Genomic DNA, 22,927 nt, shown 5'->3' on the forward strand with positions numbered 1-22,927 from the left:
CGTGGGGGTTATGCGAGTGTGTGGGCCGTCCCTAGACACCACCCCGATTGCCATGTCAGCCTGTCGCGAACTATAGATAGGTACTGTAGTGCCCCAGTGTATCCTCAAAGTCTGCATAGAAATGAGTGCTGTGAAAACCCGAACCATCCCGAACGCAACAGACGAACGTCATAGCAAAATAGCAATCCTGCGAAATCTTCAATACGTCAAATTTACGTCATTGTTTGTATTGCTTGCCTTTTTGCTCGCATAGACATATAGGAATCACTGTCTCTTTCTATTTTAATTGTCATAGAATTCGGAAAACGAAACTCGGCCCATAGATAATAGATAACACAACTCGGCCATAATTCGCATTTCGCGTTATTCACTCTTAATTCGCGTGTAGACTGGGAAGATTGATAATTCAATAAAATTCAATCAATCCATTAAATTAAAACTGTGGAACGTGGGTGTGCGATTTTATTTTTACATTAATAAACAAAGTGGCCTCGCGTTGTTCGGAGTTCCAGCATTACTGTATCTTTTGTGATAAGAAGAAAACGGATATTATCACGGTAAACAATTTAATTACCTACCTAGAGTAAATGTTTAAACAAAAATCTATTTTTTATACATATGTATTTTAAAATACGTAATAAACAGCATATAAGCGACAGCCAGTTTTCGACTAGGCATTTCGAATGTTGATTTATTCGATTCGGAATTAATAGTTATCTAGGTAGTTAGGTACATTAGTTAGGTAGCCTAATACACGTAAGTATTGAAAGTGGTATACCGTGTGGGGTGTGGGCTTGCTTACCGACCTACTTACTTTCTTGTTTATTCTAAATATATAAAAGGAAAAGGGGGGTTGCTATAGAGTACAATACCATCCATTGGGATAGGGGGCAGTAAAGGGGGTGCTCCTGAAACTCTAAGTTAAAATTTCAGAGCTCGAAAATCATTTTTTTAAATAAAATTAATCACTTTAATCACAATTAGCATTTTTAGAATAAACTAAACAAACACAATACAAAATCGCAAAATACAATAGATACTGTCATAGGTTACCACCGTTAACACCTGTAATACTTTTTTTTTTACTGATTTTACGGCTCTGGGTTCTAATCTATAATACTTTTGCTGCTGCTGTACAGACTACAGACCAGTAAAGTAAACTTTTTTTTTCTAAACGGCTTTAAAGCGAGTCTTCTGGCGTAGCCTGTTTTAAAAACTTAAGGATTGGGTAGGTTAGGGGGGGGGGGTTATCCCCTTCTAACCTAACCATTCCGAGTCGGAGTGCCCCAAGTCCCGAGCTCGCTTCGCTCGCTCTTGATGGTGGGAGCGGGGGGGAGGAAAGAGACCCCCCACCATAGTGGTGGTCTCTTCTCGTCGACCGGGGCCCGTCGACCGGGGCCCGTCGACGGAGCCCCGCTTCGCGGGGCTCCTTTTTTCTGGGTGGTAAAAAAAGAAATAACCCACGAAGGGGATGGCGAGGTCTTACAGACCCCGCCATCCCCTTCTAACCTAACCGTTCCGAGTCGGAGTGCCCCAAGTCCCGAGCTCGCTTCGCTCGCTCTTGATGGTGGGAGCGGGGGGGAGGAAAGAGACCCCCCACCATAGTGGTGGTCTCTTCTCGTCGACCGGGGCCCGTCGACGGAGCCCCGCTTCGCGGGGCTCCTTTTTTCTGGGTGGTAAAAAAAGAAATAACCCACGAAGGGGATGGCGGGGTCTTACAGACCCCGCCATCCCCTTCTAACCTAACCGTTCCGAGTCGGAGTGCCCCAAGTCCCGAGCTCGCTTCGCTCGCTCTTGATGATGGGAGCGGGGGGGAGGAAAGAGACCCCCCACCATAGTGGTGGTCTCTTCTCGTCGACCGGGGCCCGTCGACGGAGCCCCGCTTCGCGGGGCTCCTTGTTTCTGGGTAGTAAAAAAAGAAATAACCCACGAAGGGGATGGCGGGGTCTTACAGACCCCGCCATCCCCTTCTAACCTAACCCTTCCGAGTCGGAGTGCCCCAAGTCCCGAGCTCGCTTCGCTCGCTCTTGATGGTGGGAGCGGGGGGGAGGTATAGATTAGAACCCAGAGCCGTAAAACCAGTTAAAAAAAAAAGTATCTTGCTAAGTTTACTTTATTGGTCTTTGGTTCCCAGCAAGATTATTATAGATCCCAGAGCCGTAAAACCAGTTAAAAAAAAAGTATTATAGGTTTATGTTATGGTAATCTTTATATGTGTTCGTAGTTCATACTTTGCGGTTTTGTGTTTCTAAAAATGCTAGGGACCTAATTAATTTCATTTTATTTACATAAATCTGTATAAAATACGCGATTACGTGTCTTGAAATTAAGAAATTACGTAAAGATCAGTGCAAATTAATATCTTTCCAGTGAATATTAACGAAATCTATGTAGTAATCGTGTTTTCTATTTATAATGTTAATCATTTTAAAATTGTATAAATGTCTATAAATACGTGTCTCCGAAACTTGAAATTACAGATATGTAAAGTGCAAATGAACCTCTTTATACTGAATATTACCGCTATACCTATATAGTATAATATTCGTGAATAAATAGTGGTGAACCTTTCTATAGTGGAGCCGGAAAAGGTGACTGACTGACTGACTGATCTATCAACGCACAGCTCAAACTACTGGACGGATCGGGCTGAAAATTGGCATGCAGATAGCTATTATGTCGCAAGCATCCGCTAATAAAGGATTTTTGAAAGTTCAATCCCTAAAGGGGTGAAATAGGGGTTTGAAATTTGTGTAGTCCAAGCGGACGAAGTCACAAGCATAAGCTAGTCTTAAATAAAGATCCTTGACAATTACACAGATGAACAAGAAAGTGATCTTATATAGATCAGTCAGTCAGTCAGTCACCTTTTCCTTTTATATAATATTTAGATTAATCTGCAATTTTGCATGTAGGTCATTCTTGTTGTCGCAGTCTCATAATTTGTAGTCCTCCATCCAACAATTAATTAAGACAATGGTACTGATTCTGAGCACAACCTAATTTTAGAATATTCGCATCCTCTTCTTACTAATGTTAATATGAAGAGGACAGACGCAGTTTGACAGTTTTAAATTTAATTTTTAGATGGTAAAACCTGTGATTTTAGCGCACAGTCGCGAGCCTACTGTTTAAATTTGTAGCGTGCACTAAAATTTAGAGACTTTAAATGTAAAGTTCATGTTCTGTCCATTTTTAGCATTATTAAAAAGAAAAGGATGCAGATACTCTAAATTTAGTTTAGCGAAAGACAACGGAATTGGTGCCAGGGGCCTTGTGGTACAAGTTGTACCATTCACGACACTAACACTGCTAATACTGCATCTTCATCGACCCGTCACCGGCCCACTACTGAGTATGGATCTACTCTCAGAATGCCAAGGGTGTGGCCGTAGTCTGCCACACTGCCAAGTGTGCACACTTCACACACTTTTCAGAACATTATGGAGAACTCTCAGAAATGCAGGTTTTCTCACAATTATTTCCTTCACCACACACAAGCAGTATAAAATAAATAAAAATCTGTTTTAGAATGTACAGGTAAACCCCTTTCACATGATACCCCACTTGATATAGATATCTAACTTCAAAAATTGAAAACTAATTAATTAATTATTAATTCATAACCACAATTTAATTTTTTTTGTGTGATGTAACCACAAATTCATGGTTTTCAGATTTTTTTGCCCTTATGTCTGCTATAAGACCTAGGTCCTAGGACTAGGTGCTAGGACCTATCTGCCAAATTTCATGATTCAGGTCAACGGGAAGTACCCTCGATTTAGATTGTTTCGACATTTTGCACGATAAATCAAAAACTATTATCCATAAATAAAAACAAAATAAATTACAGGTAAAGCCCTTTTATATTATGTTACCTCACTTGGTGCAGTAATCCTGCTTTGAAACTTGAAAATACTATATCATTTTAATTTTTTTGTGATGTAACCACAAATTCACGGTTTTCGCATTTATCCCATTACGTATGCTATAAAACCTAGAAATAAGAAGAAGACCTACCTACCTGTCAAATTTCATAATTCTAGGGCAATGGGAAGTACCCTATAGGTTTCTTGACAGACAGACAGACAACAGAGTGATCCTTTTGAGGTACGGATTCCTAAAAACCATAACATTATAGCTAATCTGCTTTTCCAAACATACTAGTCATGGAGCCCCTCCACGGCTGACATAATACTTACCGTGTAAGAACTTTGTTCATTCATTTTTTGTGTTTTTCAGGAAGTGGGCAAGTGCTACGAGTGCCAGTAAAATGGGGGTGCCGCACATCACATCCTTCTGCTGGTGCTTCGGCCTCGAAGCCGGCACCAAGATCATTGGGTTTGCTCATTTGGTAAGATATTTACTTCCTGTCTCTGCATCGCATTCCTCATTGCTGAGGGTTGTGACCGCTTTTAATTTATCACGTAATATAGGGGGTATCTGTAGCGATGGGCGATTCATTCGAATAACAATCGCATTATTCGATTGTTGTTTAGTTATAACAATCGAATAATACGATTTAATGATTAACAATAACAATTGAACAATAGAAAAACAATCTATTGTTTTCGAATGGTCAATTGTCACTTGGCGCGCGAGTCTGGGATGAATGTATCGAAAATCGAATGCAATTGCGCGAAAGATTGAGATTTTCGATTTATTCGTGCCAGAGGACAGACCGTGCGCTCCGCACTCGTAACTTAACATTTAGAATTTAGAATTTAGACACAAGAAACAAGTTTCCTACCCTCTGCACTAGGAAAACCATTGAGTGAATCGAACAATTGGACAATCGGTTGTTTCATTATTTGATTTATCAATAATCAATCAGTTCAGTTAATTGTCTATCTAGTTTTCTGGTTTCTTGGCTAAATGATGCGATAGGCTCACAGATTCTTCCGTACTCTGTATTTCGACTCTTAAGTTTAACGATCAATGTCAAATATCAGTTAATGTAACTGGTACCGACGGATTAACGTGCTCTTCGAGGCAAGGCTTATGGCGTAGTACGAAACTAATTAGACACATCTTCCTTCCAGCTAGTGTCCCTGACCATGATGATAGTGAGCTCGGTGTTCGCGGAGGGCGCGCGCGGCTATGCCGGCACGGTGGAGGATGGCGAGGACCACCTGTACAGCACGTGGCACACTATCATGGTGGTGGTGGCCGTCATATCTGTGCTGCATGTGCTGCTGGCTGCCACGCTGCTCTTCGCTGCATACAAGGTGAGATCCCTCCTTTCCAGCTAGGCCAATCTCATATACGAAGATGGCAACACAACCTAAACTAGTTGCAAACTGCGAAGCTAACGCGCTGGAACCATGTCTCATTAACATCGAAATCACGTCATTTTGACGTCAGCCGAAATTAATATATACCATCCGCTCGAAACTTCAGTCTAGTGCTGACGTCACTAAAATGGCGGCCACGCGCATAAGCAATTTGCGGGACTAATACTCGACCGTGCATCATGCTTTCAATATCACTTGGCCGTCAATTGCTTTATTTCCGGCCTGGACTACGATGAGTTTATACTTGTCTTTTTTCCAGAGGAGCACGGCCGGGCTGCGCACGTGGGTGTGGGTGATGATAGTGCTGTACGCGGCCTCGCTGCTCTACGTGCTCGTCTCCATGACTTTCGGTTTCACGGCCACCGGCTCCGACATATTCCTGGCCTTCCTGGAGGGGCTTATTTTCTTCAGTGAGTTATCTTATTTCTCAATCCGTACTTGGCCAGGGCTATAGAAAACCCCTTCTCATTCGGAGAGGAGACTCGTGCTCAGTAGCGAGCTCCGATTACGATGAATTATGATACTTTTTGAGTTAAACTAGAAATTTCCACATTCCTATTATTCCTATTCTTACTTTGCTCACATTGTAGGTACCAGATTTATAAAGCAACATTTTCGCCATATTTCAGGTCTCCTGGCGTACTGCATCCTTTGCGTGAACAGCTACTACCTGCTGCTGAAGAGCTCAGAGGACATGGAGGCGCCCAACAAGACCGACTACTAAAGTGAAGCCACTGCGATATAGCGATGGCCGATCCTTTCGAATAACAATCGAACTATTCGATTGTTGCTATCATTCGATAACAATCTAATAACAATAATTGAACTATCGAAAAACAATCGACTGTTTTCGATTCTTAAATTGAATGAATAGAAAAACGAATGCAATTGCGCAATTGATTTAGATTTTCGATTTCAGATCAGTCGTTACAGATCGTGCGCTTCGCATTCGTAGACTTAACAATTGATAAGCGATTTATATTCGATTGTGTTTTGTGAAGAAGAATAAATCGACAATCGATTGTTTGATTTATTCGATTGTTTTTTTTTACAAAGCCCATCGCTACAGTACGATAGTGAGTCGTTTTGATAAATAAAATCAGCTTTATGTCCTTTGACATAACGTTGGATATACTGAGAACTGCAAGGCACATGCGCAAAAGATGAAATATTTTAAAAGACCTATCTGAATGGTTATTAAGGAACTCATTTACCTCCCAAGAGTAACCAATGAATCTTATAAGAAATCTAGTGATACAAGTTACAGTTCAAAAACCAGCCAACTGCGAGTCGGACTCGCACACGAATGGTTCCGTACCATCGTACAAGAAATAACACTTTTTAAATTGCAATGCGGCTATTTTGAAATGCCTATTTGTTATAGCGGCAATAGAAATCCGTTTTGCAATGGTAAAACGGATAAAGTTCTACTTAATTTTGTTAGTTTCTTTTTGATATATTGTCTATTATGAATATTTTATACGAATATTTAATTAAGTTACGGTCAAATTATAAAACATCTCTTAGTACGTAAGAGCTTTTTAAATAATAAGTGACCGCTTTTGGACATTTGCTTTAAATGGCAAAAGGCCAAAATCATAAGACGCTAACTCGGCCGAAAGGATATTTTTTCTTTTTTATTTGCCATTGAAACAACCATAGTTTATTTACTACTAGCTGATGTCCGCGACTTTGAAATTCCAAACGTCGATTTGAAATTCGAAACGTCCATTTTGAAACTGACGACCCTGGTGTCTGCTCTGGCGTTTCTCGTTTGGTCGTTCAAGCTCTGGTGGCGCTACCGGTGCCGCCGCCATGGTGTCTTAGTGAGATATTGGCCTTACTCAGCCATTACTGCCACAGATAAAGACTTAAGATAGTAAGTGAACTCCTAGCTATTTCAGTAATACAGTCGATAAAAATAGATATACATAATCGCTTAGCTTTAGACTTTCGTCTGTTATTATTAATTACTGGCTGATGCCCGCGACTTCGTCCGCGTGGATTTACATTTTTCAAAATCCTGCGGGAACTTTTTGATTTTCTGGGATAAAAGTAGCCTATGTGTTTATCCATGGTATAATCTATCTCCATTCCAAATTTCATCCAAATCCGTCCAGCCGTTTTTGCGTGATTGAGTAACAAACATCCAAACATCCACACTTTCACATTTATAATATTATATTAGGATTTTGTTCAAAAATAATGGATCCCTAAAAATGAGCACACACGATGCATTTTATAGCTTCAATTAAATGGCCTTTATTTTTGTTTGCGACTATGCACTGGCGCGGATTTGGCAGCTAAATTAATTAATTAATTACTTATCTTTAATGAATTGAAAAAACTAATGATATTTTAAAGCCAAATTGTTATATAATATAATTATATAATTGTTAAATAATGGCCTAAGAGCCAGCGCATGCCAGACCTTCCTTATTTTATAAAAGCTGAAAGTTTATCTGCGTATTGTCCCCAACACTGGGAGGAACGTTTGTTTGGATCATGGTGGCTTTTGGAGATAACAAGTAACAAAGGTGATAAAAATCTTACGTAAAAGTGTAAAGTCTAATTTTTTTATATTTTCTTCACAATAGTAGAATGCCAGACACTTAGTATGGTAGCAACCCCCTGCCAGACGCCTTTAAAGTTTAGTAAATTATTAACGTTTAAGGGTGTCTGGTGGGGGTTCCCACGACACTCAGTGTCTGGCAATGCATGACGTGATTTCAAATACTACTCCGAAGAAAATATAAAGAAACTAGACTTTATACCAAAGTATAAAAACTCTACTACTTCTATAACTATTACCTGTTATCTCCCAAAGCCACCATGATCCAAAGCCACCATGATCCTCCCAGTGTTGGGGACAATATGCAGAGGAACTTTCAGCTTTCAAAGTCAAAGTCAAATGATTTATTCAAAATAGGTAATAAATTACTCTTATTGATTGTCTGGTATAGTGTTAGATTTGTAAGATAATATAGTGGTGATAATTATAACGCAAACTTAAAACTAAAGCTACATATTTTTAAAAATTATACATTTTATAAAATAAGGTAGATCTGGCATGCGCTGGCTCTTTCTCTATAAGAAATTCAGTGTTCGATGTCTATTATATTTGTTGTTGTTGATATTAAAATAGTGTATTTAAGGATTTGGATTGAATTTTTTAATTTTTTGTAGTTATTTCGCGGCATTTCGATAAGTGTAGAATTCGCTTTATGTAATGTAATCGTATATTATATATAGTGAAACGATTGTAAGTTATTTAGTACGGCTAGCTGACTCGTCACAGCTTCGCACGGGTGGTCTATCCCATACTATAGACTAAAATACGGAATAATGGTACACTTATAAAAAATATTCTTTATGAAATGTTCTACATGAAGTAATGATAAAGACATCATCCATTATCATCCAGTAAGAAGTTCAGAAATTTTCTACATGAAGTTATGATAAAGACATCATCCATTATCATCCAGTGAGAAGTTCAGAAATTTTCTACATGAAGTTATGATAAAGACATCATCCATTATCATCCAGTGAGAAGTTCAGAAATTTTCTACATGAAGTTATGATAAAGACATCATCCATTATCATCCAGTGAGAAGTTCAGAAATTTTCTACATGAAGTTATGATAAAGACATAATCCATTATCATCCAGTGAGAAGTTCAGAAATTTTCTACATGAAGTTATGATAAAGACATCATCCATTATCATCCAGTGAGAAGTTCAGAAATTTTCTACATGAAGTTATGATAAAGACGTCATCCATTATCATTCGGTGAGAAGTTCAGAAATTTTAATTAACACCACACATTTGTAATTGCTGTAAAAAATTCAAGAGCGAATTCAAAAATTCTGGTGGGAGACTTCGGCCGCAGCTAGTTACCACCTTACCGGTAAAGCCGTGCCGCCAAGCATTTAGCGTTCCCGTACTCATCATCATTTTAATTATTTCGGCCGTTAGTGATGTAGTGATTGCTATTTTGACTCATTTCATAAATATTTAATAAATACTATTAAGCTCAAAATAAAGGCATTAATTTTGAAAATTTTCAATATTAAGAATGAAATACTTAATAATATATTAAATTAGAAATTAAATACAATTTTAAAGCCAATTGGTAGAATGTTCTTATTGAATCGAGGTGCCTTTTGGATGCAAAATGCATAATGATAATAATTTATATTTAAATTTTTAAAACATATAGGTACCTGCCTACACGAATGTTGGGTAGTATTAGATTTCTAAAAAAAATGCTGATTTAAGTGCCTAATTGTACACAAAATGAGCTCAAATCTAAATTAACAGTGCCTCGATTGCGGTAGAATGACACCTAGGTACAATGTCACGATCGCAATTACCTCTGATTGGTTGACGTTCGCTCACTATTGGCTAATTGAGATTGTAATTGTAAAAAAAAAAAGGTTTACGAAATCGACCTAGGTAGGTCTAATAGTAGGTATATACTTTTCACAATATTCCTTGAAACAGATATAGCTATAATATAATGTAGGATTAATGTATTTTATAACGTCTTTTGCCTACGGTATTATATTTTGTCAAATATACTATTTTATAAAATGCTATAGAATACATATTAATTATTAGTATAAAGCTTATTTCACACTACAGGATACAAATTATATCCTTTTCATAATGTTCCTTGTATAGCTCGTTTGGCGTTCCCAACATTCGTACCAATTGGTACGAATGTTGAGAACGCCAATATTGATCGTACTATAATTTATATCCCGTAGTTTGATATTTTTAGTTTTCTATATTATAAATCATAGCTACGTCTGAGACGAGCAAATACCAATACAACGATATATTTTTCCGCAAGGAACATTATGAACAGGATAAAACTGCTTTTAAGAGCTGGTAATTTCAAAACGGCAAAGGCAAACTTTATTACAAAGTATGGATAATTTAAGTCAATATAAAAATATTTTTTCGAATATTTAAAATAAATGGCCAAAAATGTTTCCACGTCTATATACTTTAGTATAATATTATTTTTGAAGTATATTATGTACTAGCTGATGCCCGCGAACTCGTCCGTGTGGTTTAGGGTTTTAAAAAATCCCGTGGGACCTCTTTGATTTTCCGCGATTAAAAGTAGCCTATGCCACTCTCCCAGGTCTAACTAAGTATACCCATGCAGAAAATCACGTCAATCGGTAGCTCCGTTGAGACGTGATTTATATATAATATGGAGATGTGTTAGTTATAAGGCTATAATGTTGTAAATGTATGTAGTTATAAGTTATACTATACTTATACAATGCATTCTGTCTCGTGATTGCGCAAATGTTTATTTTGAAGCTGTATTATTATACATGTTCCCGTTTCAAAGGGGGTTTTATTTTAATAACCTTTTCTTTTACGCTCAGTATTGATAATTTTAAGTAATAAAATCGTGGGGCGTATGCATACTTAATACAAAGTAAAAATACGTCTTAATAAAAAGTGTAGTAAGTAGCTGGCGTTGAGTAAACTCTCGCAATATCATTTGCAAAGTCATTTGCATAGAAATAAAATTGTTTGAGATTTAGGTGTCAATATGCGCCCCGCGTTTTTTATTTTAAATAAGTATTCTCATAGGTATTTAACTATAGATATTTTATACTTTTTAGTCCGTTTTAAAAACGTATTTAGAAAAAATATTTTTTTATACTCAAAAATATTTGATTAATTGATCACGTAGAGGATTCTCTCTTCATCGCCCGTTTAGTGACTCTTGAGCTTTCTTTATTTTATTAAGTACTTATTTAGGTATTTCTACTTATTATTAGGTAGCCATACAGTTAATAAAAGGTAATAAAACACAAGCATATAGTTTTACACAGTTGTTTATTCATCGAAATAATGTTAGGTATTCACGATGATTCACATTGTAGTTCCGTTCGTTCTCAATTCAATAAATATATTACAATTCTATAGTTAATGTTACGTAGGTAAGTACAATTGAATATGGTATTGTATTGGTCTTATTACACAGGCTAAGGAAAAATACTTTTGAAAATAAGTATCTATAATGGTCTAAGATCCGTTATTAGCCACCCATCTACCCACATTTGTTATTTAATCGTGATAGAGGAATGCTAGATAATGTATAGATCGACAGAATCGAGATTTAGTAGGCAACCTATTCGCGATGTATCAATCTATACATTATCTAGCATACACTCTCTATCACGATTAAATAACAGATGAGGGTAGATGGGTAGTAAGTACATATTATTAAGTAAGTAGGTAAATCAATTTTAAATTAGGCCGATAATAGGGCTGATTCTCTTGTACACAATCTCTAAACTAAACTAAATTAACAGGTCTAAATCTAGTGCTATCCTTTTCAGCAAGCAACATTATGAAAGGGATAGCAATAGATTTAGACGTGCCATTTTAGTTTAGTTTAGAGATTGTGTACAAAGGAATTAGCCCCATTGCTAAAGAGAGCAGCGTGTGAAGATAATTAATATAATTATTTATTTGTCTTTTGCAACAAGAAAATTGCTTATCGTTAATCTCCGCTGAATTAGAGTTTCGGTTAAAACTTATCTGGTCTGGACCAAATAAGTCCTAACCGAACCTTGGACCAGATAAGTTAATTTAATATAATTTAAGTGATTTAAAAACAGGTACCTATGCACATACATTTTTTTCTATATAAAACAAAGGCATTACCTAATTTTGGAATGTCTTAAATAATAATTTGCACAGGCAAGACTTTCGCTTGATGTTTTCGTTGCTTTAATTCGTTAATTAAGGAACATTTATAATAATATTATACTTATTTGTTTAAATTTTTAAAATAACATGGAACTTGTTATTAATTGTGTAAAAATAAATTCGTGCGACTTTATTAGCAATAGTTTAAATAACTAAGGTGTTGCTAGAATAATATACTTAAAAATCCTTTGGATATAAAATCAATAGAAAAATTATATATTTTAAAAATAACTAAAATATACAAATATAATGGGGCCAATTCTCTGGTATACAATCTCTAAACTAAACTAAAACGACACGTCTAAATCTATTGCTATCCCTTTCATAATGTTGCTTGCGGAAAAGGATAGCACTAGATTTAGACCTGTTAATTTAGTTTAGTTTAGAGATTGTGTACAAGAGAATCGGCCCCAATATCTACTAAACTAAAATATACAGTTGATAAATAAAAACTTTCAGCCTGCAATGTAAGTACAATTTATTGACTTAAATATCATAACGCTTACGGATTTATTGCATTATACAATAATAATAATAATAATTAATTAATTAATGTCATTAGGCTCCCCACAGACTACTGATTTTTGATCGGCCGATATTTGTCCAGTATGAAAATACTGCGAAGCGATTGACTCCTTTTTGATTGATCGATTGACGAAGCGACGCGATTTGCCTGGCGCTTTAGATCTTCTGGAGTTAGATTTTATACTCGTATCATAATTTCATTGTAAGTTCGCAGTAACAAGGTCCTATGTGCTGCGTAAGTATAGTGCGCCTCTTATGCTGAAATCTATAGAGCGCACTTTGACTTTGCTCAGACATAAGATTGAGTTGAAACGAGACAGATTTATGTGACAGATATAGTTCTGTCTCGTTTTAACTATGACTTAAGTCTAAGCAAAGTCAGAGTGCGCTCTATATATCTCACCCTTAGACATTTCAGCGAGAAGCTACGTGTTTACCTAAGTGAGGAAAATAGTTTATAATATTATACCTAGTTAAAATTATTGGCTGATCAAAAGCTTGTGGTCTGTTGGGTTGGATTTCGTTCAAACTTCAAACGATAAGACATCGGACGTTTGTCCGAAGATAAGACACAATATTTGTTTTTTATAGGCATCCAACATTTACAATAGCTTTCAATTTAGTACCGATTTCATTAACTACTACGAATTAAAGTCTTCACTTATCTTACAATTTTACGCTAGAGGCGCGTTTTTGTCACACTGCCGGGACACGAGAGAGTGACAGAAAATTCAGTTTGCGTAAGTACTAATAGAAAAATTAAAAAATATTTATTTAACAAAACTGAACAATTGCTGAAGAGTTAGTTACATGCAACATTTGCATCATGCTTAGGCCTGTATACTTTAGTTTGCTTAAAAGATAAATAAAGCGCAGACACGTAGGAGAAACACGTAAGCGACATGATTTGGCCGGCGCTTTAGACCTTCTTTCTTTTTTACTCTTATCAATTTATTTTATTTTTATTTAGATAAAAGTTAGCCCTTGACTGCAATCTCACGTGGTGGTAAGTGGTGATGCAATCTAAGATGGATGCGGGCTTATCTGGAAGGGGTACCGGAACGCTAAATCGCTTGGCGGCACGGCTTTGCCGATGGTGTAGTAATTAGCCACGGCCGAAGCCTCTCACTGCACATTTTTTATCAGTTACATTGTACGTCATTTAACTGTCAGTTCGCGGTAACCAGATAAACTACTTGTTTACCTTTTAAGTAAACTAACTATAAAAGTAATACCTGCTTTTGTTTGAAGCTTAATTTTCCTTTTGTTACGTACCTACGTAGGTACGCTAGACGAGTGCCAAAGCTTTGGTCTTGCAAAATCTATACGTACGCATAATATTTTTCACACTGCGTTCATAGGATGGATAAAAGGCCTAAGTATACGACTAAAAGCCACTAATTCAAACAACAATATAGCCTTATTTATTTAAATCTAGCTTATGCTCGCGACTTCCACGGCGTGGACTACACAAATTTCAAAACCCTTAGGGGTTGAAAGGGGTTGAATTTTCAAAATCCTTTCTTTAGCGGTTGCCAAATCATTTTAGCTATCTGCATGCAAAATTTTAGTCCGATACGTCCAGTAGTTTGAGCTGTGCGTTGATAGATCAGTCAGTCAGTCAGTCACCTTTTCCTTTTATATATTTAGATATATAAATATAAATTTGAATAGAAAAAGAAAGAAAAAATGACTCATTACTGAAAACTGAGCTAACACTTACCTATGCCTGTCCACCTGAGCACCTGAGCACCTGAGCACCTGAGCACCTGAGCACCTGAGCACCTGAGCACCTCTTATCTCGGCAGTGAGACTTAACGCATAATTAAGGGCACTATAAGTACATTAGTTGTCTATACTTTGTTCAGGGATTCGAGCTAATATAGAACGCTCTCTTGCACAATTGCATACAAGTGAAAAGGACGCACTATGATTGTGATTTGTCAGTGGGTGTGACCAATTCTTAAAAAATTAAGGGTGCGTTTACATTGCTCACTACAATACAGCTGTAAGATAGCTAGCTCTTGCCCGATTTTAAATTATTAATGAGATATTTTAATGGTTAATATTAATAAAGTAAATAAATAAAACATTGGAATTCTGGAAACAGGAAATAATCCATTCAAAACCGAGATCAACCGGAACGCCCCGCACAGCTCCCACGCAAACCCGGTGCGGGCGAGCGCGGGTGACGTGCGAGTGCCCCCCCGCCTTATACCCTGATTGCCATCTCGACCTGTCGCGGACTATACGTCCAATCCAATGAGTGAAAGACACAACGCGCGACGCGACGTTCGCACCGCACGAGTCACAGATGAGACTGACATTTTTGATCGCAACGTGAACGTGCCCTATGTCCGTTACCTGCGACCAATGACGTGCGGTTCCGTAGGTACTTCCTATATTAGCTCGACTCCTTGAACAAGCTATAGTCCCAGGAGAACTTTATACAATTCTAACACAACGGCTAAACGGATAAATACTTAACTACGGGTATTGCACGAAAAACTGGGGTTGAGTTAAATACGACTATGTCTACAATGTACATAATTACACTTAAGTAACAGTCCTAGCCCGCTCCGTCACCGACACGACGCCGACACGACAGTTCACTCACACATCTTCAAGATAATCTTACAGGTAAACATTTCACGTTTAAAAGTTCATTAATTATTAAATTATTTGTCAATAAAAGTGCTCAAGTTTTAAAGTTTCATACATCACGATCATATCGATAGATCTTTGTGAAGAACAGATGAAGTTCTGATCAATTTATTCAACCAAATAAAGTATATCACTGCATATGAATTTTAGACATTCCAAAGAGTTTTTTACTATCAGCTTTCCACGCTGTTTCTTATAATTTTCTTGTAAAGTTTTCTTATAATTTTCACTCAAGTCTTGAACTGGTCTTGAATTCTTGAAACATCCAAATGTTGCTTAGAGAGTGATGATTATTTGGCGTTCAAAAAGAAGTCGAATCAATCTGATCTTCAAGACTTCTAAACTGTAAACCGTTCTCCCTTTCTTTTTTGCCATAGAGTTTTTGGCAATGCCAATGGAGGAACTTTATTTTTGTTTTGCTGTACCTACCCAATTAGGTAGGTATTTAAGCAATATTATAATCATCAATTATCACAACTTCTTTTTTTGTTCAGATTTAGATACAAACTCTTTGCTTGCATAATAATAGGTATGTTATACCTATATCTTGAATTCCTTTTACCTTCTCTTGTAAGATCTTATCAATGTTTCCTAGTATCTTTATTGATTTACAAAACTCCTCTTCTAGGGTAGTATAGGGTTGAAAAGTCAAATCAAAGTGCAGTAACTTTATTTGGTGGTGACCACATGAGAGCCATGGTAAGGTTGCTGGTTCCCACATGGCGTGATGTCTCGCGAGGCTTCTCCGTGATGCGGGAGGTCGTGCTGGGTGAGGCGGGAGTAGACCCCCTGCGGTGGGGGTCAGTAGAGCCGCGCGGCGTCGAGCGGGGGCGGCTCGGTGCCCACGTCGATGTCGGCGGGGCCGTCGTCGTCCACCACGCTGGCTGCGCCGCTCGCTCGCTGCAGACCTCGCACCTGGAAGAAAGAGGAGAAAAGGTCAAGTCGGAGCAGGTTATACCTACATCTGGACCACTACTGGGAACGAGTCTCCTCTCAGAATGCGAAGAGCTAAAGATAACCACGCTGACCTAAATATGCATATTGGCAGACTTCAACTTTGAAGACATTAAGTATAGAGAACTCTAGGCAATGAAATAGAGGAATAAGTATTTCTCACGATGTTTTCCTTCACCGCAAGAAGCAAGAAATCATAATCAACCCATCGCCAGCTCACTACAGAGCACCGGTCACCTCTCAGAGTGAGAAGGGTTTGGCCATAGTCTACCACGCTGGCCTTGTGCGGATTGGTAGACGTCACACACCTTTGAGAACTCTCAAGCAAGCAGGCTTCCTCACGATGTTTTCCTTCACCGTTAAAGCAAGTGATATTTAATTACTTAAAACGCACATAACTCCGAAAAGTTAGAGGTGCGTGCCCGGGATCGAACCCCCGACCTCCGATTAGAAGGCGGACGTCCTAACCCCTAAGCTATCACAGCGCAAAGTGACGTTTAATACATAGCAATAAGCTAATAGGCAATAGGCTTGCTGCAAGACCAAGACCAAGACTGGGAGCGCAATACCAAGACCAAGACCAGGTGTATTGGCGCAAGACCAAGACCAAGACTGGTTAAGTCTCGTCTTGTTCTTGCATTTGAGCAACACTAGTACTTATAAGGTAACTCCGAAAACTTTGCGAGATGCCCGGATCCCCCGAATAGGAAACCGACTCCTTAACTTGTGTTTTTACTCTTTACCACAATTTTATGAACTGTTTCAGTTAAAAATGAACTTTATACTTGTTACAGGAAAATTCAGTAGCCCAGCTAGGTAGTAGATATGTAATAAAACCTTTAGTTTTGTGATCTAGTAAAGTAATGGCCCACTAATTGCTCGCCTGACTTGCATAATAGGTACGTTTCCTATTAGAAATGTAGGAATCCTCGTTGTTCGACGCTAAATTGCATTGCTTGGCGGGGACCCAGATTGCATCCTAATAACATGCGACTCCTTGATGTGAAGAACTGAATCCTCATCTATCTAAGTCCCTAGAAGTTAGTTAACTTAGGTACTTAGCGCTTGACCACGATACCTACAGGGTACAGGCTAGTTACAGCCTACATGAAACTCATGAAAGCGCAAACCTGGAACGGGTATGGTGGTGTCTAAGCCCTTTACGAAGTAGCTTTTTTTAATATTATGTGGTTATAGGTGACATTTTAATGAATTTCTAGTTTCCACGCAGTAGGTATTGTTGGTAAAATTCTTCAGTGATTGAAGACCAAAGTCAAGTCGCTAACTATTAAACCTCATAAGCTTAGTCACTCAGCGGGCGAAGGAGAGCTACGTGCGGAGTTTCTCTACGAGATCAAATCAGAAATGAGGAGATCCGTAGGAGAACTAGAGTAACCGACATAGCTCAACGGGTTGCGAAGCTGAAGTGGCAATGGGCAGGGCACATAGTTCGTAAAACCGATAGACGTTGGGGTCCCAAGGTGCTAGAGTGGCGCCCTTCGCACCAGAAGACGCAGCGTTGGAAGATCCCGCACTAGATGGAATGGCATGTGAAGATTCTTACAAGAGACCTACATATGTCCAGCTTTGGACGTCTATCAGTTGATAATGATGATGATTATTTATGAATGCAATGCACTGATGTAAAGAACATTGAATCCTGATCTAACTGATATGATATGATGGTACTGACATGTACCTACTATCTAAGCTAGCTAGCTACCTATAACATAGGTAACTCGGTACTTGGCGCTTGACCACAGTGACAGTCTAATATGTGAATTAACCTAATAAGTACAAGACAAGACCTTAAAATTTCATTTCCTAAATTGCCCCAAGACTCTACCAGGAACTAAACCCGGGACCTCCCATTCATAGCATTATTCCATCAGGAATATCAAATGTAAAATGAGAAGGAAAAGTGAAATGTGTACGGTGTATGTTTACCTGCAGCGATTGTAGGCAATTCTGGTAAATAGAATGTACCTGGAGCAGCAGGTTGTTGGACAGCAGGCGCGCCTGGTGCTCCTGCGCCTTGGCGCGCAGGCACGCGATGCTGTTGTTGCGGAAGGCCTCGGGGTCCTCGTACGGCGCCAGCTCGCGGCCCTCGGGCGACGCGCGCCCCTTGGCCGACGAGGATGCTGTGGTGCTGCTGCCGGGGGAACTTTGCGCCTAACAACAATTTGTCAACACATGAGCAAAAAGCTATTATTGTAGGCTAACACTAGAATTAGAGTAGGTAGACAACACAAGCTAGACAAATTCTTTATTGTCATAGAACAAATTAATCTAAATATACAAACGGAAAAGGTGACTGACTGACTGATCTGAAACTACTGGACAGATCGGGCTGAATGCAGATAGACATTCTAACGACGACGGCATTCGCTAAGAAAGAGTTTTTGAAAATTCAACCCCTAAGAGGGTGAAATAGGGGTTTGAAATTTGTGTAGTCCACGCGGATGAAATCGAGAGCATAAGCTAGTATTAACTAAGTAGGTACGGTACATAGGTACAAAGGTAAAATAACAAATAGAGAGACAATTTAGAAACTAGGTATAATTTCCCAAATTGTCCCTGCCGGGAATCGACCCCGGTCAAACAAACTACGTGTTTGGCAAATTTGATTGACGGCGTGTTTGACAAACATGTTTGACCGTTTACGGGGCACTTAATTGTCGCTGCATTGGATCGCCTCCTGGCCGCCGACATGCGCTAACGTATGCACTCGACGCATCGAATTAATACGAAGTGATAAACGCCCCTCGTTAGAATGCACTGCATTACATCACGCCGAACCATTCTGCGACTCATATTAGAATACCCCGAAATCTTACGTTTTCAAGGAATTCTTACTTTCATGTAGAATTTCTATTAGGTACCTACTTAGAAGATACGATCATTTCACATCAGTTAGGGGGAGTCCGGGAGAGTATACCCGCCTTCCACTAAAATGCTCATAAATCTTTATATACTTAAAAATCGCTATTTTCTATAAATTGTATCTTAAGCTGCACTATTTAGCTATATTTTCTCTTAATAAAGTTTGATACATAAGTAATAGTTTATGAGTAATTAACGATTTCTACCAAAGTGACATTCGGCTAATATCTCCCACCTGGGTGGGAGACTTGACCCCCCAAGTGGGGAGCCTTTACCCCGGTACAAAAATAAGCAAAATAATCATTACAAATTATAATTCTATAAAAAAAATTAATCATACAAATATGACACATAGTATTTTGTAGTAAATGAGAATTCCTTTTTTGATTGGAGCAATTAATACAAATAAACTGCTCCTCATCATGTCTTTATCATATTTGGACAGTCCAACGGATTTCATGGTCATAAGTCTCATGTTTATAACTTTCTCTTCTGCACATCTGAAACAAAACCAATTATCAATTTCATCTCCTACTTCATCCCATGGACTATCAGAGCTATTATCATGCTTGGGTTCTTCGTCAGGGTCTGTCTAACCGTCACTTGACTGTAAAACTTGTCTTTTCAATGGTCTTTTTACTGTCTCTTTCTCTTCGCTTTACCTTTTTGTTTTTTAAGTTATTTTAATTTTCTTATTTTTTGGTGCATAATCATCTATATCATCATCTAGGTCTAGTTTTTCTGGCGTTTTTTTTAAAAATTTTAGTTTTTCTGGGCTGTCTACCACGACGAAGGAGCAGCCTTTGGAATTGAACGAATCATTTGTGGTACAACTATTTTCGGTCTATGTCGTAAATCAGAATCTACCGTTGTCACATCCAGATTTTGAGATGTAGAAGCTACCTCTTCTGATTGTCTTAATATTGCAATTGGTTGCTCAGATTTTTTCCTCAGTCAAAATTGATGGTGAATTGGCTCTAGCCGCCGCAGATAGATTCATGAATACTAATGCTGATGTTGAAGGCTCTGACTGACGTTGTACAGTAGATGATGAAGGTAATGAAGGAAGGCAGGACGATCGTGGTTACATTTGGAGGTAATACAAAAATATTATTGCCGGAGAAACAACGGGCGAGTTTACCCGGGGTAAAGTCTCCTCCCGACTCCAGGGTAATGTCTCCCACCCCACACAAATCTGTCAGTTATTACATTTTTATAAAAAACTATGACACTTAAGTAAAAGCTGTCTGCCGTAAATGTTACTAGGATAATTACAGTTACGATGTATATAAATGATATACTGGAATCTATTCACAGTAAGAAACAGAAATCAAATATCGAAAATTTAAAAAATTTACTTACCGGCACGAAATTTTTTAGTTACTTCTCACTACTAAACCAAACTGCCGATCGAAACGGTATCTCGTGAGCGAGGTGGGAGGCGTCTATGGAGGCTAAGAAGTGTGGCAAAGTCGCAATATCTAGTTCCACAAAGATTCTATGAGCAGTGGCTAATGTCTCCTACCTGCTAAACTCTCCCGGACTCCCCCTATGTTATGACTAATGGATATTGGTGTCTCAAGGTCCATCGGCCACATGACACATCTGATGGTGTACGGTGGACAAATTGTGATATGTGCTCAACCGCACCATAGGAAGATCTTTTGTCGGGCTTGCAATTGCAAAACAATCGGATAAATCGAACAACTGAACAATCGATTGTCGATTTAGGTATTCGTCTTCATAAAAATCAATCGAACAAAATTCAATTGTTCAATTCATTAATTAAGTCTAAGTACGAATGGGAAGCGCAAAGTCTGGAACGAATAAATTGAAATTCGTTCATTCATTGGTTCCAGAGTCGCGCGCTAAGTAACAATTGAATAATCGAAAACAATCGATGGGTTTTCGACTCAATCAAATGATTCGTTGTCAAGACCATAGAGATGTGGGTACCTCAATTGACTACAGCAGCCTGAACATGCAGGCATTGTTACCTGGTTGTCGTGCGTCTCGTGGCGGTGCGGCGAGGCGGAAGGCGCGCGCTCGCCCTCTGCCTCGGAGCCCTCTCGCTCCGATCCCGACTCCTTAAGGTGCTGCGCCGCCTCTATCGACTTTCGGTGCATGCCTGGAACAACACAAACAATACATTTAGCGTTTGTCCGTACATCTGGAATACGATGACGGTGCCAGCGACGAAGGTATCAGATCTTGTAGCGGTGGGCGATTTATTCGAATAACAATCTAACTATTCGATTGTTGTGATTATTCGATAACAATTGAAAAACAATCGATTGTTTTCGATTGTTCAATTCTTACATAGCGCGCGGGCGTGGGACGAATGGATCGTAAATCAAATGCAATTTCAATTTTCAATTTATTTGTTCCAGATCGTGTGCTCCGAATTCGTAGACTTAAGAATTTAACAATCGATTGTTCGATTCATTCGATTGTTTTTTTGCAATAATCGGTCATAGTCATAGGTCTTGTCGGTAGGTATTTTCAATTTTCAGTCTACTTTCTTTACCTAATCGGTTTGTGTAGATTTTGTTGTGATGATGATGAATGAAACATAAATATCTCCATTTTAATATTATATCAGTTACAGATGTAAGTAAGTATCACCTAAACCAACTCAAAACGACGCAAGAAGTTGCAATTCGCGAGACGTGAAGTAATCAGTCAGACAACGAACGCTTTGAATAGGAGTCCATTATCCATTGTGATGTGATTCGCCTTAATGAGACCACAGACAATGCGACGCACTATTCAATAAACAGGCGTTTCGTAACCGAGCAGGAGCCTTTTGGGTTAGTTGTCGATGTTGTTTCAAAACTTGTCTAAAATGTTTTTCTTTGCAACTCGATCTCTACGATTTACCTACGAGCTTTATTTTTGCGAACACATCACGAATCCCAACGAAGGCTTGCGTTCAGGCATTCCAACCGCCAGGCCAAGACGAGTTCTCAAGTAGGTAGGTATACGAGTAGAAACCAACAATAAAGTATTACCAAGGGGCGAGTTCTGGTTTAATATCGCGAGGAATGGCATTTTACGAGATTTTTACAGCAGAGCAGACGTCCTCACTGAATTTCTAATCAGAAGACAATATTTATGACCACGCTGCATTAGACGGCGCCGCACACTGCTAGCTGCCAGTTGCATTACAGAAAGTTATCGTTATAGTTAAAAAACCGGCCAAGTGTGAGTCAGACTCGCGCACCGAAGATTCCGTACTCGGGCATTTTTTCTGACATTTTGCACGATAGACCAAAAACTATTACCTATGCATAAAAATGAATAAAGATCTGTGTTAGAAATAGAATACACAGGTAAAGCCCTTTCATATTTATTATCACTACTATAAATGTTGTAAATGTGAAAGTATGTGTTGTTTGTCTGTTTGTTTGTTTGTCCTTCAATAACGTTGCAACGGAGCAACAGATTGACGTGATTTTTTGCGTGGGTATAGTTAAAGACCTGGAGAGTGACATAGGCTACTTTTTATCCCAGAAAATTAATGAGTTCCTACGCACATTTTAAAAACCTAAATACACGCGAACGAAGTCGCGAGCATCGGCTAGTCTAAATATATAAAATGAAAAGGTGACTGACTGACTGATCTATCAACTCACAGCCCAATTAACTACTGCACGGATCGGGCTCTTTGGCGCAGAAAGCTATGACTTGGAGATGCGCTAAGAACGGATTTTTGAAAAACCAACCCCAGGGAGTAAAATAGGAGTTTGTAATTTATACAGTCCATGTGGACGAAGTCGCAAACATAAGCAAGTCTATGATAAAGTTGGTGACTGACTACCGGTCAGCTACTAGGTAGGTACTCGCTAAGGCGGGCGGCAGGC

The 22,927-nt window shown here is 38.6% G+C and overlaps 2 protein-coding genes and 1 long non-coding RNA gene across 4 annotated transcripts in view; 2 read left to right on the forward strand and 1 right to left on the reverse strand.

Moving 5' to 3' along the window:
* Positions 1-330: 330 nt before the first annotated feature.
* LOC117989368 (uncharacterized) lies at positions 331-6,965 on the forward strand. The gene is made up of 5 exons (XM_034976719.2): positions 331-557; positions 4,243-4,354; positions 5,043-5,228; positions 5,554-5,704; positions 5,924-6,965. Exons 2-5 carry the CDS (start codon positions 4,274-4,276, stop codon positions 6,016-6,018), a joined length of 513 nt encoding a protein of 170 aa, XP_034832610.1. The 5' UTR covers positions 331-557; positions 4,243-4,273; the 3' UTR covers positions 6,019-6,965.
* Positions 6,966-7,024: 59 nt separating this feature from the next.
* Positions 7,025-9,794, forward strand: LOC138403415 (uncharacterized). Its single transcript, XR_011237687.1, has 2 exons — positions 7,025-9,051; positions 9,092-9,794. It is a non-coding gene; the product is annotated as an uncharacterized lncRNA (long non-coding RNA).
* Positions 9,795-12,456: 2,662 nt separating this feature from the next.
* LOC117989806 (visual system homeobox 2-like) overlaps positions 12,457-22,927 on the reverse strand; it is a 153,565-nt gene continuing 143,094 nt past the window's right edge. For both annotated transcript variants that reach the window (XM_069503877.1, XM_034977218.2), the window contains 3 exons: positions 21,062-21,192; positions 18,168-18,353; positions 12,457-16,142 (listed from right to left, as the gene is read on the reverse strand). In XM_069503877.1, the coding sequence (XP_069359978.1) occupies positions 16,029-16,142; positions 18,168-18,353; positions 21,062-21,192 (431 nt within the window). In that variant the 3' untranslated portion in view covers positions 12,457-16,028. The remainder of the gene's footprint in view (positions 16,143-18,167; positions 18,354-21,061; positions 21,193-22,927) is intronic.

This window comes from Maniola hyperantus, chromosome 16 (assembly GCF_902806685.2).
Source record: "Maniola hyperantus chromosome 16, iAphHyp1.2, whole genome shotgun sequence".
Classification (NCBI taxonomy): domain Eukaryota; kingdom Metazoa; phylum Arthropoda; class Insecta; order Lepidoptera; family Nymphalidae; genus Maniola; species Maniola hyperantus.